Source organism: Rhinoraja longicauda, chromosome 1 (assembly GCF_053455715.1).
Source record: "Rhinoraja longicauda isolate Sanriku21f chromosome 1, sRhiLon1.1, whole genome shotgun sequence".
Taxonomy (NCBI): domain Eukaryota; kingdom Metazoa; phylum Chordata; class Chondrichthyes; order Rajiformes; family Arhynchobatidae; genus Rhinoraja; species Rhinoraja longicauda.
Genome location: NC_135953.1, coordinates 69,442,233 through 69,461,823, shown reverse-complemented (window position 1 = coordinate 69,461,823; position 19,591 = coordinate 69,442,233). Strand labels below are relative to the sequence as shown.

Here is a 19,591-nt window from a genome sequence, read left to right as displayed (position 1 = left end):
AGTAGGCCATTCGGCCCTTCGAGCCAGCACCGCCATTCAATGTGATCATGGCGGATCATTCTCAATCAGTACCCCGTTCCTGCTTTCTCCCCATACCCCCTGACTCCGCTATCCTTAAGAGCTCTATCTAGCTCTCTCTTGAATGTATTCAGAGAATTGGCCTCCACTGCCCTCTGAGGCAGAGAATTCCACAGATTCACAACTCTCTGACTGAAAAAGTTTTTCCTCATCTCTGTTCTAAATTGCTTACCCCTTATTCTTAAACTGTGGCCCCTCGTTCTGGACTCCCCCAACATTGGGAACATGTTTCCTGCCTCTAACGTGTCCAACCCCTTAATAATCTTATACGTTTCGATAAGATCCCCTGTCATCCTTCTAAATTCCAGTGTATACAAGCCTAGTCGCTCCAGTCTTTCAACATATGACAGTCCTGCCATTCCGGGAATTAACCTAGTAAACCTACGCTGCACGCCCTCAATAGCAAGAATATCCTTCCTCAAATTTGGAGACCAAAACTGCACACAGTACTCCAGATGCGGTCTCACTAGGGCCCTGTACAACTGCAGAAGGACCTCTTTGCTCCTATACTCAACTCCTCTTGTTATGAAGGCCAACATTCCATTGGCTTTCTTCACTGCCTGCTGTACCTGCATGCTTCCTTTCAGTGACTGATGCACTAGGACACCCAGATCACGTTGTACGTCCCCTTTTCCTAACTTGACACCATTCAGATAATAATCTGCCTTCCTATTCTTACCACCAAAATGGATAACCTCACACTTATCCACATTAAACTGCATCTGCCAAGCATCCACCCACTCACACAACCTGTCCAAGTCACCCTGCAACCTCATAGCATCTTCCTCACAGTTCACACTGCCACCCTGCTTTGTATCATCTGCAAATTTGCTAATGGTACTTTCAATCCCTTCATCCAAGTCATAGTTAAACATACAGCATTAAAATTTGTTCTGTGCACGTTAAAGGGACTAAAACACAAACTCATTTTTTGACATAATTGAATCATGGAAGCAAGTGGTGTCTATTATTCTGCTTCTTAACGGGCCCCTGAAAAAAGGCCCATTTATTCCAACTCAGTTTTCTGTGTGTTAACCAGTTTACAATCCATGCTCACCCAAATACATGTCAATCTGTGCTTTAGCCTCATTGTCGACAACTTGTCAAATGCCTTTTGGAAGTCCAAGTACAATGCATCAACACATTCTCCTTTATGACATTGCTTGTTCCACCCTTAAAGAGCTCCAGTAAATTTGTCAAACGAGACATGCTTCTCATGAGACCAAATTTACTTGGTTTTATTATATTCAGCTTTCCAAAATGATTAGCTATTTCTTCTTTGATTATTCAATTTAGCATCTTGCCCCTAGTAGATGTTAAACCAACTGGCCTATAGTTTCCTACAGATTTTTTTTTCTTGTCTGTGCTGTGTGCAAAGAAATAGAAAATAATCCAGCCTGTCCCTTGGGAACAGGAATCGGCAGTCAGGATAACTGCTTCTCTGGTTCCGTACAGTAGGATGACCCATGAGTTGCAAGATCCTTCGTTCTCTTGCAGGGTTTAGAGGAGCTTTTTTTGGCCAGTGGTCTTCAACCTGTGGGAATGCCATGCGTATGTGAGATTGGATTTGAATTCAGCCTTTGAATAGATTAGTCAGGTGCTCAGCTCTGTTTTGCACTTGCACCAGGGATTAAGAGATAGGGCTTGATTGCCAGAAAGTGCAATCTTCATCTATTGACTTAATGCAGGTCTAAACCAAGTCCAATGGTCAAAAACGTTGGTCTTCAGGCTTGTGCAAGTTGGAGGCCTGGTTTGTATATTTGTTTTTAACTACAAGAGGATTGTTATTACGTCAGTGGAAATGTACAGATGATGTTTTAGAGACATAGAAAATAGGTGCAGGAGTAGTCCATTCGGCCCTTTGAGCCAGCACCACTATTCAATATGATCATGGCTGAACTCCAAAATTAGTACCCCGTTCCTGCTTTTACCCCCATATCACTTGATTCCGTTAGCACTAAGATCTAAATCTAAACTCTCTCTTGAAAACATCCATTGAATTGACCTCCACTGCCTTGTGTGGCAGAGAATTCCAGAGTTTTGGATCAGGACCTTGCTTCTAGTCTGAAGAAGGATACTGACCCAAAATATTATCTGTCCATTTCCTTCCACAGATGCTGCTGACCCCGTTAAGTTCCTACATGAGTTTGTTTTTTCAACTCAAGATTCCAGCATCTGCACTCACTTGTGCCTCCATTATTATGTCAATGTTCAATTCAGTGCTTCCATTTATTTCCTTTATAAGAAGGAAATTATTTCGAGCCATCACATCAGTGCTGGATCAAATAGCAAACCATTTCCCCCACGACCTTTTACGTAGGATCTAATTTGTCCATTTTCCCATTATCTCCTATCATATTCTACTTATCTGGACATTATGGGGAACTTACAGTGACTGATTAATCTAATAAAACTACCAACCCCCTATTTCTGTGAGATGTGGGAGAAAACTGGAACACTAATTGAGAGAAATGTGGGGGCTGATCACCCCATTACAGGAAGGATGTGGAGGCGTTGAAAAGCGTACAGAAGTACAGAGGAGGTTTATCGGAATGCTGCCTGGATTAGAGATTATTAGCTACAAGGAGAGGTTCGGCAAATTTAGATCGTTTCTCTGGAATGCCGGAGGTTGTGGAGAGACCGAGGCACAGTGAAAAGCTTTTTTGTTTCATGCTTTCCAGTCAGTGAAAAGACTATGCATGATTACAATCAAACCATCCACAGTATACTGATACATGATAAAGGGAATAACATTTAGTGCTCGATGATGTCCAGTAAAGTCCGTGAGGCGACATGGTGGTGCAGCGGTAAAGTTGCTGCCAGAGACCCGGGTTTGATCCTGACTACAGGTGCTTGTCTGTACGGAGTTTGTACGTTCTCCCTGTGACCTGAATGGGTTTTCTCTGGGTGCTCCAGTTTCCTCCCACACTCCAAAGACATGCAGGTTTGTACAGTGCCCTCCATAATGTTTGGGACAAAAACCCATCATTTATTTATTTGCCTCTGTACTCCACAATTTGAGATTTGTAATAGAAAAAAATCACATGTGGCTAAAGTGAGGATGCAGGGTGACTTGGACAGGTTGTGTGAGCGGCTGGATGCATGGCAGATGCAGTTTAATGTGGATAAATGTGAGGTTATCCACTTTGGTGGTAAGAACAGGAAGGCAGATTATTATCTGAATGGTGTCAAATTAGGAAATGGGGAAGTACATAGAGATCTGGGTGTCCTTGTTCATCAGTCAGTTAAAGTTAGCATGCAGGTACAGCAGGCAGTGAAGAAAGCTAATGGCATGTTGGCCTTTATGACAAGAGGAGTTGAGTATAGGAGCAAAGAGATCCTTCTGCAGTTGTACAGGGCCCTAGTGAGACCACACCTGGAGTACTGTGTGCAGTTTTGGTCTCCAAATTTGAGGAAGGATATTCTTGCTATTGAGGGCGTGCAGCGTAGGTTCACTAGGTTAATTCCCGGAATGGCAGGACTGTCGTACGTTGAACGACTGGAGCGACTAGGCTTGTATACACTGGAATTTAGAAGGATGAGAGGGGATCTTATTGAAACATATAAGATTATTAAAGGATTGGACACGATAGAGGCAGGAATGTTCCCAATGTTGGGGGAGTCCAGAACCAGAGGCTCTGTTTAAGAATAAAGGGTAGGCCATTTAGAACGGAGATGAGGAAAAACTTTTTCACTCAGTTGTAAATCTGTGGAATTCTCTGCCTAAGAAGGCAGTGGAGGCCAATTCTCTGGATGCTTTCAGGAGAGAGCTAGATAGGGCTCTTAATGATAGCAGAGTCAGGGGGTATGGGGAGAGGGCAGGAACGGGGTACTGATTGTGAATGATCAGCTGTGATCACATTGAATGGCTCGAAGGGCCGAATGGCCTACTCCTGTACCTATTGTCTATTGTCTAAGTGCACATTGTCAGATTTTAATAAAGGCCAATTTTATACATTTTGGTTTCACCATGTAGAAATTACAGCAATGTTTATACATAGTCCCCCCATTTTAGGGCACCATAATGTTTGGGACACAGCAATGTCATGGAAATGAAAGTAGTCATGTTTAGTATTTTGTTGCGTATCCTTTGCATGCAATGACTGCTTGAAATCTGCGATTCATGGACATCACCAGTTGTTAGATGCTTCTCTGGTGATGCTCTGCCAGGCCTGTATTGCAGCTATCTTTAGCTGATGCTTGTTTTGGGGGCTAGTCCCCTTCAGTTTTCTCTTCAGCATATAAAAGACATGCTCAATTGGGTTCAGATTGGGAGATTGACTTGGCCACTCAAGAATTGACCATTTTTTAGCTGTGAAAAACTCCTTTGTTGCTTTAGCAGTATGCTTGGGATCATTGTCTTGCTGTAGAATGAACTGCCGGCCAATGAGTTTTGAAGCATTTGTTTGAACTTGAGCAGATAAGATGTGTCTATACACTTCAGAATTCATTATGCCACTACCATCAGCAGTTGTATCATCGATGAAAATAAGTGAACCAGTACCTTCAGCAGCCATACGTGCCCAGGCCATAACACCACCGTGTTTCACAGATGAGGTGGTATGCTTTGGATCTTGGGCAGTTCTTTCTCTCCTCCATACTTTTCTCTTGCCATCACTCTGAGAAAAGTTAATCTTCGTCTCATCTGTCCACAAGACCTTTTTCCAGAACTGTGGTTGCTCTTTTAAGAGCTTCTTGGCAAACTGTAACCCAGCCATCCTATTTTTGCGGCCAACCAGTGGTTTGCATCTTGCAGTGTAGCCTCTGTATTTCTGTTCATGAAGTCTTCTGCAGACAGGGGTCATTGACAAATCCATACCTGACTCCTGAAGAGTGTTTCTGATCCTTTGGACAGGTGTTTGGGGATTTTTCTTTATTGTAGAGAGAATTCTTCTGTCATCAGCTGTGGAGGTCTTCCTTGGCCTGCCAGTCCCTTTGCGATTAGTGAGCTCACCAGTGCTCTCTTTCTTCTTAATGATGTTCCAAACAGTTGATTTTGGTAAGCCTAAGGTTTGGCTGATGTCTCTAACAGTTTTATTCTTGTTTCTCAGTCTCATAATGGCGTCTTTGATTTTCATTGGCACAACTTTGGTCCTTGTTGTGCTGACCATATAATAACAGAAGCCTTACACCTGGATAACGATCCAAAGACTTTATTAACTACATAGCAAGCACGACCTCACGCCTGCACGTTCCATTTACACTAACCCGAATCACCCAAGCAGTGGTCACTCAAAAGCTAAAGGGGCGTAACTACAAAAGCATGACACATAACATGAGTGACACCATTACACCAATCTACATCCCCCCCTCTTAAAGAATCAACAACAATACAGACCCATAAACTGAGCACGTCATGTATAACAATCGGTGACAAACTGGAGGAAAGTTAAACATAGTCCGGATACTTCACAACCGGCCTGCAAACACGACCAACACGTGTACGATAGAGACCATCTCCATTCCTCTTATACGGGGAGAGAGCAGGTGATTCCACAGGCGAGGGAGCCTGAATCAACGTCCCTGGAGATGAAGCAGCAAACTGTGGAACAGGCGATGAATATGGAGGCGAAGATGGAACAGGCAAAGGAGCTGTTACAGGCATGGATTGTTGTGCTGGCAAAAGCATGCGAGTGCCACTAGGTGCAAACGGAAGCGAACTTGTACGATCTGGATTATACTGAGGAGGAACTGGCTCGTTCACAGGCAGGATGTGTCGCCTGTTACGCCGGTAGGTACCGTCATCGGCACTAACGATATATGAGCGTGGCTATGAAGCAATTCTAGAAATGACTCCGATACGGTCATGGCCTCTGTCAGTCTGTAAGTGGACTACCTGCCCTTTGGTCAGCGGTGGCAGTGGCCTACTTGTCTTGTCAAACCATCGTTTCTGAATGTCACGCTTCTGTTGCAACCTGGATTGAACCTCCTCCGGTGGAAACACTTGTGGGACTAAAGCCTGATTGGCTACAGGCACTGTGGCACGGGTTTGCCTTGACAATAAACGTTGAGCGGGTGAACCCAAGATGGGGTCACGGGAGATGTTGCGTAAGTTAAGCAGATCCAGGAATATGTCCGATTTTGCTCTGTACGAACGTTCCATGAGCTGTTTAGCACTTTTAACAGCCCTTTCAGCCAGCCCGTTAGACTGGGGATATTCGGGGCTGCTGGTGATGTGAAAATTCCAGTGTCTAGCGAACTCCCTGGATTGTTGGCTGGTGAATTGACTGCCGTTGTCAGTCAGCAGTTTGACCGGGGATCCGTGGACTGAAAAGTGGCGAGATAACTTTGAAATCACTCCGCTGGAAGTGGGGCTGCTGAGAACATCAATGTCGAACCATCCTGAATAAGAATCCACGAGCACCAGGTATTGTTTGCCATGCCAATTAAATATGTCAGCTGCGACTGTAGACCACGGGAGCTCCGGTACCGGATGTGAAAGAAGTGGTTGCTTTTGTTGGTGAGGGGCCAAACTGTTACACACTGCGCAGGATGCCACATTCTCGGTGATGTATTCGGCCATGCCAGGCCAGTAAAACATGCTTCTCGCCTGTGAAACAGTGGCTTCAGCACCCGGGTGTCCCGCATGGACAGCGTTAAAATACCGGTGGTACAGCGAGGCAGGAACCACGGCCTTGTGTCCTTTTAAAATAATGCCATCTTGCAGCACGAGCTCATCCCGGACAGCAAAGAAGGGCCGGACTGGCAGCGGAACATTGTAGTGCTTGTCTGGCCAGCCGCGCTTAATGACGGAGGTTAGCGACCGTAGTGTACTGTCAACAGCAGTGTGGGCAACCAGGTCCTCCATGCAGGACGAAGGGATAAAAGACACACTCATCACAACAAAGTCGTCATCCGGCGAGGGCGGACCCTCGCAGGTCTTCTGGGGTGCACGCGAAAGAGTATCGGCCAGGTGCATGTCCTTACCTCGTTTGTGGATCAGCACCATGTCATATTTCTGAAGTTGCAGTAACATCCGTTGTAGGCGCGCTGGAGAGGTGTGGATAGGTTTGTTGACAATGCTGATCAGAGGTTGGTGGTCAGTTTCAATTGTGACAGTGTGGCCAAAGACAAAATCATTGAATTTCTTGCAGGCAAAAACAACCGCTAACAGTTATTTTTCAATTTGGGCATATCGTTGTTCTGTGTCAGTCATGGTGCGTGAAGCATAGGCAACAGGCTTATTGCCATTGCCATCATTCTGAAGGCATGCAGCGCCCAGCCCGTGTTGTGAGGCATCACAAGTAAGAGTAATCGGTAGTTTAGGGTCAAAGTAAGTCAGAGTCGGAGCATTAGACATCCGCCGTTTAAGAGTGTCAAATGCAGTCTGTTGTTGCTCGTGCCAAGTCCAAGCAGAGTCTTTGTGTGTAAGCTGGCGTAATGGGGCCGAAATTTCACTGAAGTCCTGAATTGTGGTAAACATGGTCCTGAATTGCATGTTGATAAACAGCAATAAACGTTTCCAAAGGTAATGGAAAGACTAGGTGCTGAGAGCTCTCTTATACCTGCATTAAAGAGGCAATTAAACACTCCGGAGCAATTACAAACACCTGTGAAGCCATGTGTCCCAAACATTATGGTGCCCTGAAATGGAGGACTATGTATAAACACAGCTGTAATTTCTACATGGTGAAACCAAAATGTATAAAAATACCATTTAAGAAAATCTGACAATGTGCACTTTAACCACATGTGATTTTTTTTTCTATTACAACTCTCAAATTGTGGAGTACAGAGGCAAATAAATAAATGATGGGTCTTTGTCCCAAACATAATGGAGGGCACTGTAAGTTAATTGGCTTGGTATAATTGTAAAATTGTCCAGAGTGTGTATAGGATAGAGTTAGTGTGTGGGTATCGCTGGTCGGTGCGGGCTCGGTGGGCCGAAGGGCCTGTTTCCGCGCTGTATCTCTAAACTAAACTAAACTAAAGATAGTCTGAGGGTCTCCAATGAGGTTGTTGGTAGGTCAGGGCTGCACTCTAGTTGGTGATAGGATGGCTCGGTTACCTAGTATTGCAGTTATTGATTTATTGTATTTTTGATTATTACGTATTATCTCTGCATTACAGTCTTTACGGGCCTGTTGAGCTGCAGCAAGCAAGAATTGAATTGTTCCATAGCTGGTACATATGACAATTGAACACTCTTGACTCTCTTGACCTGAAATGCCTGGGATGTGCCACCTCTAGTTGGTGTGGAGTGTGTCACTCGTTCTGGTTACCGTAACTGCTGCAGCCCATGAGCAGAGGTGGTTCTTGTAAAGTGGTTGACTACTTTTGAAAGTAGCACGGTGGCGCAGCAGTAGAGTTGCTGCCTTATAGAGCTTACAGCACCAGAGACCCGAGTGCTGTCTGTATGGAGTTTGTACATTCTCCCCGTGACCATGTGGGTTTTCTCCGTGATCTTCGGTTTCCTCCCATGCTCCAAAAACGTGCAGGTGTGTAGGTAAATTGACTTGGTATTGGTGTAAAATTGTCCCTCTTGTGTGTAGGATAGTGTTAATGTGCGGGGATCGCTGGTCGGTGCAAACTCGGTGGGCCGAAAGGCCTGTTTCTGTGCTGTATCTCTCAATTAAACGAAACTAAATTATATTCAGGGTAATGCTTAAAATTTTTATTCTTCTTTCTCACAGCATCAGAAAGTGACCTGCAGAATAAACGACTGAAGCTAGATTATGAAGAAATCACATTGTGCCTAAAAGAAGTGACTCTGGTTTGGGAGAAAATGCTCAATGTACCTTCAAGGTCAACAGTTAAATTTGACATGGAGAATATTCACATGGCCATGGGTCAAGGTAAGTGAACTGTAAACACTAAAGTTTTAAATGGCTAACATCGTTATAAATTCACTGATTTAATCTGAGAATTAGTTCCTGTTGGAATTATTTAATGTGTTCAAATTCAAATGTAATTTGAAAGAGAATCATATGCACAAAAAGAGGACTTTTATGTTCAGCATCATGTGGGCAGTAGCCCCAGTGTAGCAAAAAAAAAGCTTTAAAGATAGGTTTTGGGGTTATTAATGTTCCCTCCAGGTACAGAATTATTTGAACCAAAAGTCTATTTAAATATTTTTTGTCTGAAATAAACTGGACTCATAGAATGCAAAATTATTAATGCTCCCTCTTTGACTATGGGATTATTTTAGCCAAATAGCTATTTAAACTGGCACTTAAATAGCATTTTGGCTAAAATATGTAGTCAGGTGGCACGGTGGCGTAGCGGTTCAGCTGCTGCCTTACAGGGCCAGAGACCCGGATTTGATCCAGACTACAGGTGTTGTTTGTACGTTATCCCTGTGACCGCATGGGTTTCTCCGAGTGCTCCAGTTTCCTCCCATATTCCAAAGGCATGCAGGTTTGTAGGTTAATTGACTTCTGTAAATTGTCCCTAGAGCATAGGATGGAATTAATGTTTGGGCAATCGTGTTTGGCATAGACTTAGTGGGCTGAAGGGCCTGATTCCATGCTGAAGGGCCTGAAATGTTAACTCCTTTTCTCTCTCTGTGGCTCTGCCTGAGTATTTCTACTATTTTTCAATTTCATTTCAGATTTCTAGCACTTGCTCCTGTTTTGGCTTTGATATCTGGGATGTTCTGTTAATTGCTGACTATAGTTAACTGCAGACTAATTATGGCAGAATCACAGTCATCGGGAGATGAACAGAACACATGGTTTTGCCTCTAGCTTTACATTTCGCTTGTTATTCTTTCCTTATCTGATATCCTTTTGTCTCATTTTCACTTACTCCACCCATCTGGGAAACAACCCACCGCCCCCTGTCTGTCTGCCCCCTCTCCCTTGCTCTCCTCCCCCCACTCCGGTATTCACCCATCTCTCCTTACCACTCCACTCCATCAGTCTGAAGAAAGATATCAACTGGAAACGTTGGTCCATTCCCTTCACAAATGCTGCCTGACCCGCTGAGTTCCTCCAGCCATTTGATTTTGCTGAACATATTTAATATGCTGATCTGCATTGCACATACATGCACGCAGTACAGGGCGTGACTGTGGAATGCATCCTTTTTGATATGTTCTCAGGGGGAAGTTTAAATGATATATTTAGCTTGTAAGGGATGAGAGGAGTAAAGAAAGATGATTGAGTCTGAGTAGTAAATATCATAACCAGGTTTAATTACTTTGTCCTATGATACACAGCAAAAACTTCATTTATTTAATCTCAATAATATTCTGCTGTTTCTCTGAGTTGTGAACCCAGCACCTATCTAGAATAATCAATGTGGTTACTACTTATCAGCAACAGTATCTTAAATGTGTTGTTTTGTGTAACAGACTGTGGTTGGTTTTGATGATTTTCTGAAAGGAGTGAGGGGATGGGGATGGAGATGCAGAAAGGCTGGCTGACAAATTCCAAAGTTAACGGCACAGGCAGCTGAAGGCATGGTTGCTAGTAGTAAAACCTTCAAAATCTGGATGGCACAAAAGTTCAGAACTGGAGGGAAAAGAGTTGCAAGGTTTTTAGACTGAATTAAGTTACATGGATAGTGGAGAGAGAGAGACTGAAGTGATATGATGGGTGTAACCTTTATCCTTATTATCAGCCTGAGTGCTTTTATTGGGTTGTAATTTCATTGTGTTCATCTGGGCCAAACTTGGGCAAACCTTGGTCAGCATGATCAAGTTGGGCCGAAGGGCCTGACTCCTTGCTGCTTGACCCTATGACTCGAATACATCATTATTGGATGATATGTAGGCATCCCGCGTTTTCACTCGTGACAGTGTGGTGCAAAGCACCACCATACTGGGAAAGCTGGAGACAGCAGAATATGTTTAGACACATGCTAACTGCTATTACATTTTACTAAATTCACAAATGTATTCCACAGCCACATCTCCCAATGGTCATGAGCCAAATACAATCTGAGGAACACACACACTCTCTCTCTCTCTCTCTCTCTCTCTCTCTCTCTCTCTCTCTCTCTCTCTCTCTCTCTCTCTCTCTCTCTCTCTCTCTCTCTCTCTCTCTCTCCCTCTCCCTCTCCCTCTCCCTCCCTCCCTCCCTCCCTCCCTCCCTCCCTCCCTCCCCCTCCCTCCTCCCCCTCCCTCCTCCTCCTCCTCCTTCTCCCCCCCCCCCCCCCCCCCGGCAGAAGGCTCTGAGAACTTTCCGTGTTTCCTGTGATTATATGGGGATTAAAGCTGGATTTGTCAGTGGCTTTTAAACTGTTGTGTGTCGCAGGCTTGTAGTTATGTTTTTAATAGATTGCTAGGGAAATTAATTATAGCCTGCTTCTGGGGTAAGTTAGGTCCACTGACACAGGTGACAATATCCTTGTGCACAGACCCATCCATCCATGCCAGGAGCTTGCCGCCCGCAGCAGTACCAGCTTTGATAATGGCACTGGCAGCTGAGACTCCTGTGCCACTATGGATGGACTGTGACATTTTTGGTTTATCAGTTACTCCTGAACTATGAACACAAACAAAATTAACTTGAAGTGTGAGGCATCGCACATCAGCATCTAGGCAAAATGCACACCAACTAAGCCCATGTTGGGGAGGGTTGGGCTAAAAGCCATGAAACGCTCTTGCTGAAGATAGACACAAAATGCTGGAGTAACTCAGCGGGACAGGCAGCATCTGTGGAGAGAAGGAATGGGTGACATTTCAAGCCGAGACCCATCTTCGGACTGATGTCATGGGTCCATCATGTGTTGGACAAAGCAGAGCGCCTGCTTAGTAAGTGGACTTCCCCATAGATAGACGATTCCGAAGGAAGGTCTTGACCCGAATGTCACATATTCCTTTTCTCCCGAGATTCTGCCTGACCTGCCTCAAACGTTATTCCATTATCATCTATTTGTATATTGTGAATGGCTCGATTGTAGTCATGTATTGTCTTTCCGCTCACTGGTTAGCACGCAACAAAAGCTTTCGCTGTACCTTGGTGCACATGACAATAAACTGAACAAAAACTGATACTCCAGTCCACCAAGTGCTCTGGAATAGAAGGCTTGTGGAACCATCAGATCTCTGATCTTATAAAGTGACCGAGGCCCCTTCAGTTTGGGTGCATTTGTAAACATATCAATGAAATTCCCTGCCTCTCCATAGTACGACAGTTTGGATGCATTTTACCTTTTGCTCAGCCTTTTATAAATCTCTCTACATTTCCAGTATTCCCACATGATGCTAATTTACATGTGCCAATTTCCAGATTGTTGATATAATTTAGCCTTCAGTGGTCTTTGTTCAAATATTTTAAAGAAATAAGTTGAAGTGATATTATTTCTGGATTGGTTTTAAGAAGATCACCTGCAATTTTTAATTAATCACTGTGACTGGAATGTAGTTTGAAGTTTATTTACATTGTAGCTACACTTTAGCTGCCAATTTACAATTTATAAACTTGCTTTTAAAAAATGATTCATGTAATTATTTTTGGGGTTTTTTCCCTGTAAATTATTGGAAACTTGACAGCTGGCAGTTAATCTTACAAGTTACCTAGATTTGGCCTTGAGTGTATTTTAACATTTGATTTTTCAATCTAAAACTTTATTCAAAACACATGGTCTACAAAATATGTGATTACCAAAACCAAAAATACTTCTCCAAACAGCTGAAGCTGTGTGGCCTTTTGCCAATGAGTCATCTAGCATGGAAATAAGCCCTTCGCACAAATTGCCCCATCTACACAAGTTGGTCCACAGGCCTTTTGCTTTGAAGCATTGTGTGATGATCTGTCTAACACAGTTCACTGTGGTTTCAAGGCCTTTCAACCCAGTCATTGTCGCCAACCCCTCCCCAAGACAGCCAACGTATCAGTGGACAGGAGTACGATCAAGGATGTGCGGGTGTTGGTCAGCTGTTCTGTGTGTTGTGACATTTTGTTCCATCACATTTGTGTTAGATCCAGTAATGTTGTGTCAAAAATTCCACTTCCACAATTCAACATGGCATAAATCACATGTGGTTTAATGAACTTTGACTGAAATTGCTCCTGGAGTAAGGACAAATTTGAGGCAAAAAATCCGAAGCTTACTCAGAGACTGTTTTCCCTGCTTCCAGGCATCCCAGCCAGGTGAACGATCATCCCCAAATCTATTCCGGCACCGTCCATCAGAATTATCCATGTTCTTGTAGAACAATTCTCTCATCCGAGAAATCTTATCTGGTGATATGAGCTAGAAAAAGGGCAGTGGAAATTTAAATGATTTTAAGATTAACAAAGGGAAGAACAGTAGTCACTTAGAGTTATACAGCATGGCAACGGGCCCTTTGGCTCAACTTGTCCATGCCAATCAAGTTGCCTAATTAAGATAGTCCCACTTGCCTGTGCCTGATCCATGTCACTTCCAACTTTTCTTGTTCATGTACAAATGTTTTTTTGTTATAATTATACCTGTCTCTACCATTTCCTTGCACAGTTTGTTCCATATATGAATCATTCTCTATACAGAAATAATTGCCCCTCAGATCCCCTTTTAAATCTTTCCAATCTCACTGTAATACCATGCTCCTTAGATTTAGACTCCTTTATCCTTGGGGAAAAGATTGTGGATGTGCCTATTCACCTTATCTATGTCCAGCATGATTTTAGAAACTTCGTACCTCCATTTATAACACGACCCGCTAACGCCCTTGTAACTTTTAATTTCACCCTTTTGCAGTTTAATGACATTCATCCCATAACTGGGTGAGCAGAACTGTAAACAGGGCTCAAAATGTCTCCTGACCAATGTCATGTAAAGTTGTAACATGATTGCACTCAATGCATTGACCAATGAAGGCAAGTGTGCCAAATGGCTTCTTCGCCACCCTTTCAAATGTGTCACCCCTTTCATGGAACTATATACCCTACACCCCGAGGTCTCTCTGTTCTGCAATGCTCCTCAGGACCCTACACTTTACTGTGCAGATCCTGCCATGGTTTATCTTATCAAAATGCAACACCATGTATTAATCTGAATTAAACTCCATTTGCCATTTCTCGACCATAGGCTCATTCAATCATGATCTCATCGTGATTACAGATAACCATCCTCCATGCTCAACATATCACCAGTTTTAGTTTGTAGGAAGGAACTGCAGATGCTGGTTTAAACCGAAGAGAGACACAAAATGCTAGAGTAACTCAGGGGGACAGGTAGCATCTCTGGAGAGAAGGAATGGGTGATGTTTCGGGTCGAGACTTTTCTTCAGACTGATCACTGGCTACCGCTGATTGGTAGAACATCTGCACCATTTTACTGCACTCGTTGAAGGATCTTTATCATAACATTGTAGTCTGATAAAATCTAATTAAAGATAGTTCAAAGGTCTCGAGTGTGGTAGATGGGAGATCAGGACTGCACTTTGGTTGATTTTTACATGGTAAATAATAGGGTAGAAACATCGTCAGTCAATATAGTAAGATTTGATTAACTCCAATTCTGAAATTCAGTTCCATTGATTTTAATGGCATAGAATATCACAAGCTGAAAAAACTTATGCTTCCACAACCATAGTGCAAATGGAGCAAATGTGCCTTTTGATGAACCTCAACCCCATCGTCACTGATTGCCAAGATGAAGTTTAAATTGAGGATAATAGTTCTTGTGTGATGACCAGTCTTGTTGGTTTTCGGCTCTTGCCCATTGAAAGCTCCAAGCTGTAGATACCAAGTTCCGGCCAAACCTCCTGATTATTCCAGTGCTCTCCCTTCTTTGCAGTTTAGTTTATTGTCACGTGTACCGAGGTACAGTGAAAAGCTTTTGTTGCATGCTCTCTAGTCGGCGGAAAGACAATACATGATGACAATCGAGCCATTTATGTGTATAGATACATGATAAGGGAATAACGTTTAACGCAAGGTAAAGCCAGCAAAGTCCGATCAAGGATAGTCCATGGTCGCCACTGAGGTAAATAGTAGTTACCATTTCAACAAAGCCCATGGTTCGTGTGCAGTTCAAAAATCATATTTTTTAAAACACACAGGTAACGTGGAGCTAATGTTAACAGTTCTAAATTCTCCAATTTTTTTTAATCAATTGGAAATTTCAGTCAAATAGTGAAAAGGCATGATGTTCATGAATAAAAAGCATCCTTCCATACAAGTCTCTCAAATTTAAAAAATAATATAACTATTTTAAAACAGTGCATTTTTAAAACTGCAGCCCACAGAAAATTTTTCATCCAGCAAGCGACAGTGTGATTTAATGTCCTTGCTGATTTTATGTTCTCGACATGTTCATAAGTGATAGGAGCAGAATTGCGCCATTTGCCCCTTCAAGTCTACTCCGCCATTCAATCATGGCTGTTCTACCTCTCCATCCTAACCCCATTCTCTTGCCTTCTCCCCGTAACTCCTGACACCCATTGTCTTTGAATTCTGAGCAGGGGAATTTCACATAAACCTTGAACATGTGCCCACAGGAGTGCCGCGGCAACATCGAGGAGAAATATGGAAGCTTCTCGCAGAGCAGCATCAGCTGAGGTATCGGCTCCCTGTGAAACAACAGCCAAAGAACACTCCATATGAAGAGCTATTAAAACAGCTAACGTCTCAACAGCACGCCATACTCATTGACCTTGGTAAGTGTCCACTTCATTCATTATCAACTCCACTCTCCCTCGCTTCCGGTTATTCAGGCGGGCTTAATGAACTAAGACTATTGTACAATGTGGTCGACTTGCATTCAACCTGACTGAGGTACATTAGTTCAAAGAATGGATTGCAAATCTGTTGACCATTCCACTTGGATGGAGAGAGGAGGAACAGAGCCAATATATTTAAGTTATAGCAGAGTAGGAATAGGCTATATATTAGCCAATTCCTCTTTTCCCGGTGAGTGGCTGGAATGCATTGCCAGCTTGTGCAGTGTGTGTTGGAATTCCAGGGAGAATGCTCGTAACTGCACCTCGGGTGGAAATCATGTCATCTAGAAGGTAAGTAAAATAAGAATTAACACAACATTGTTGTTATGATGCAGGCTGACGTTTGGACCATCATGGCCTAGTATTTTTCTGTTATCTTTATTATGCTTCTGTATTATTATAATAATAATTTATCCTAATTATTAATTAATTGTTATAATTATTAATAATTCTTTATTATTATGTGCCTGATTTAATTTTTTTCTGTCATGGAGGATGCATTGTTGCAGAGGCACCGTGATGATGGGGTTGGCTTGATGGACCGGTGGAGTTTTCCTGTCCATAGCTTCCATTTGACAACAAAGAGGAATATGGAGCATTAGGGATTTCATATCTGTCATCATATAACGGTCAGGTCTGGCTGTTCACATCAGTTGTTCATCTCTGACCACCAAATCACATCTCCATCCGTTTGCCAACACTTTCTCCTCCTTTTGAGGAGTTTGCATGTTTCACCTCTCCTGTCTTTATTTGAAATAGGCATTTCCTACGGCCTACCCTTGCGGCCTAAAAACGGTCTCATCAAATTGTCTTCGCATCTTTGTTCCACTGGCCAATTCCCTGCTCAATATGGTTTAAAATGCAATCCCTTCAAGCTCTCCCCATCATAGACAATAGACAATAGGTGCAGGATGAGGCCATTCGGCCCTTCGATCCAGCACCGCCATTCAATGTGATCATGGCTGATCATTCTCAATCAGTACCCCGTTCCTGCCTTCTCCCCATACCCCCTGACTCTGCTATCCTTAAGAGCTCTATCTAGCTCTCTCTTGAATGCATTCAGAGAATTGGCCTCCACTGCCTTCTGAGGCAGAGAATTCCACAGATTCACAACTCTCTGACTGAAAAAGTTTTTCCTCATCTCAGTTCTAAATGGCCGACCCCTTATTCTTAAACTGTGGCCCCTTGTTCTGGACTCCCCCAACATTGGGAACATGTTTCCTGCCTCACGTGTCCAACCCCTTAATAATCTTATACGTTTCGATAAGATCTCCTCTCATCCTTCTAAATTCCAGTGTATCATTCCCTCAACAAAACCATTTGAATCTCTTGCTCTGGCCCTCATCTCTCCCAAGCCAGAAGTATGCAGATTTACATGGATGCGGGAGCTAACTGGTTTAGCTATTCGCTACCATATCTGGTGGATCCATGCCTCGCACTAGCTCCTGCTGCCTACTAGGGTCACAATTCCAGGACCATCCTTGAATGGAAATGTAACCCCGTATTGAAGCCCTCTTCCCCACCTCCTCCTTCACTAAAATGTGAGGCACTCATAGATTTATTTGTTCCTTAAGAATCAAGCCGTCCAACAAATTCCTCTGTAGTCTTCAGATCTTTTTCCCTCCAACCATATCAATCTTCCTCTATTTACCTCTGCCCTGGTGCCTTGAATAGAAAATTGAGTTGAAAAGTTTTTGTCCTCTTGCCCCCCCCCCCATGGCTCTTGCCCCGTGCTTCTTGTCCCCTCCTCTCTTGCCCCCCCCCCATGGCTCTTGCCCCATGCTGCTTGTCCCCTCCTCTCTTGCCCCCCTTCCCATGGCTCTTGCCCCATGCTTCTTGTCCCCTCCTCTCTTGCTCCCCCCCCCATGGCTCTTGCCCCATGCTTCTTGTCCCCTCCTCTCTTGCCCCCCCCCCATGGCTCTTGCCCCATGCTTCTTGTCCCCTCCTCTCTTGCCCCCCCCCCCATGGCTCTTGCCCCATGCTTCTTGTCCCCTCCTCTCTTGCCCCCCCCATGGCTCTTGCCCCATGCTTCTTGTCCCCTCCTCTCTTGCCCCCACTCCTCTCTCCCTCTATCGCCCCCCTCTCCCTTTCCTGCCCCACCCTTTCTCTCCCGCTGCCTGAGACTTTTAAAAGATATTTTGCAATGTTGTAGCCTGAGAAATGTCATATGTTGAAAGACTGGAGCGGCTAGGCTTGTATACACTGGAATTTAGAAGGATGAGAGGGGATCTTATCGAAACATACAAGATTTTTAAGGGGTTGGACACGTTAGAGGCAGGAAACATGTTCCCAATGTTGGGGGAGTCCAGAACAAGGGGCCACAGTTTAAGAATAAGGGGTAGGCCATTTAGAACGGAGATGAGGAAGAACTTTTTCAGTCAGAGAGTTGTGAATCTGTGGAATTCACTGCCTAAGAAGGCAGTGGAGGCCAATTCTCTGAATGCATTCAAGAGAGAGCTAGATAGAGCTCTTAAGGATAGCGGAGTCGGGGGGTGTGGAGAGAAGGCAGGAACGGGGTACTGATTGAGAATGATCAGCCATGATCACATTGAATGGTGGTGGTGGCTCGAAGGGCCGAATGGCCTACTCCTGCACCTATTGTCTATTGTCTATTGAAAACAGAAGATAAAACCAAGCTGAAACCTCATATTGTGACTTTAATTTCAAATAACTGTGTGGTATTCTCCATTTGAATTCCAATGCAAATATTTCTGTGCCACATTTCATGTTTTGGCAGATTTTTTTTAAAAAGGGAATTCCTCAGTCCCTGAAATGCGTGTATTAACCTATTACATTGTTTCCTTCTGAACCTGACGAGGGATTATTGAGAAGGCTGAGTATTTTATATTTGGCAAGGGAAAAAAAGAAAAAATATAATTCGAATCAGGTTGAAGTCTTGGCATCGAGGATGTGCTATTATAGTGCTGTGGGTTCTTGTGTTCAGCATTTGGCTGCAGTAAGACTGCTGTCTAAAGCCCCAGGTGTAAACAGACATGTGGCTGGTAATTAATGGCAATGATCAGACAGTGAGTAAAGGATTCAAACTGCAGCGAAGAAATAATTGAAATGGAAACAAATATCCACGAATCCATGGCTTTGCCGACAAGAAGTTTAGAAGTTTCCCTCTCCCTCTCCCTCTCCTCTCCCTCTCCTCTCCCTCCCCTCTCCCTCTCCCTCTCCCTCTCCCTCTCCCTCTCCCTCTCCCTCTCCCTCTCCCTCTCCCTCTCCCTCTCCCTCTCCCTCTCCTCTCCCTCTCCCTCTCCCTCTCCCTCTCCCTCTCCCTCTCCCTCTCCCTCTCCCTCTCCCTCTCCCTCTCCCTCTCCCTCTCCCTCTCCCTCTCCCTCTCCCTCTCCCTCTCCCTCTCTCTCTCCCTCTCCCTCCCCCTCTCCTCCCCCTCTCCTCCCCCTCTCCTCACCCTCTCCTCACCCTCTCTTCCCCCTCTCTTCCCCCTCTCTTCCCCCTCTCTTCCCCCTCTCCTCTCCCTCTCCTCCCCGTACTCCTGCATACGACAATAAACTCCACTTCAATTAATACTCAACCCTGAATGTCTCTTGCTATCCACTTTGCTGCTGTAACACTGCAAATTTCCCCAGTGTGGGACAAATAAAGGAATATATCATTATTATTAAGAAGGGTCTCAACCGAAAGCTCACCCATTCCTTCTCTCCAGAGATGCTACCTGTCCTGTTGAGTTACTCCAATATTTTGTGTCTGTCCACGACTGTGTTTGTCTGCCTACTGTTTTAAATGCTAGCTAGCGAAACAGTAAGCCATTTATTTATTAATGCAATGATTTGTGATAAGCAAGTGTGATCAAAGCTTATGGGCCGTGGCTTGTGCCTGGCACCACATTGAAGCAGAATGTGGTTTGTGTTCGTGGTTCATGCCACGCACGGTGGGTTGCAGCTGTCATGAGGA

General features: G+C 44.1%; 1 protein-coding gene across 9 annotated transcripts in view; it reads left to right on the top strand.

The window, feature by feature from the left end:
* tbc1d1 (TBC1 (tre-2/USP6, BUB2, cdc16) domain family, member 1) overlaps positions 1–19,591 on the top strand; it is a 217,558-nt gene that overhangs the window by 158,563 nt on the left and 39,404 nt on the right. For all 9 annotated transcript variants that reach the window (XM_078400049.1, XM_078400029.1, XM_078400013.1 and 6 more), the window contains 2 exons: positions 8,712–8,873; positions 15,452–15,610. In XM_078400049.1, coding sequence (XP_078256175.1) covers positions 8,712–8,873; positions 15,452–15,610 — 321 coding nt within the window. The remainder of the gene's footprint in view (positions 1–8,711; positions 8,874–15,451; positions 15,611–19,591) is intronic.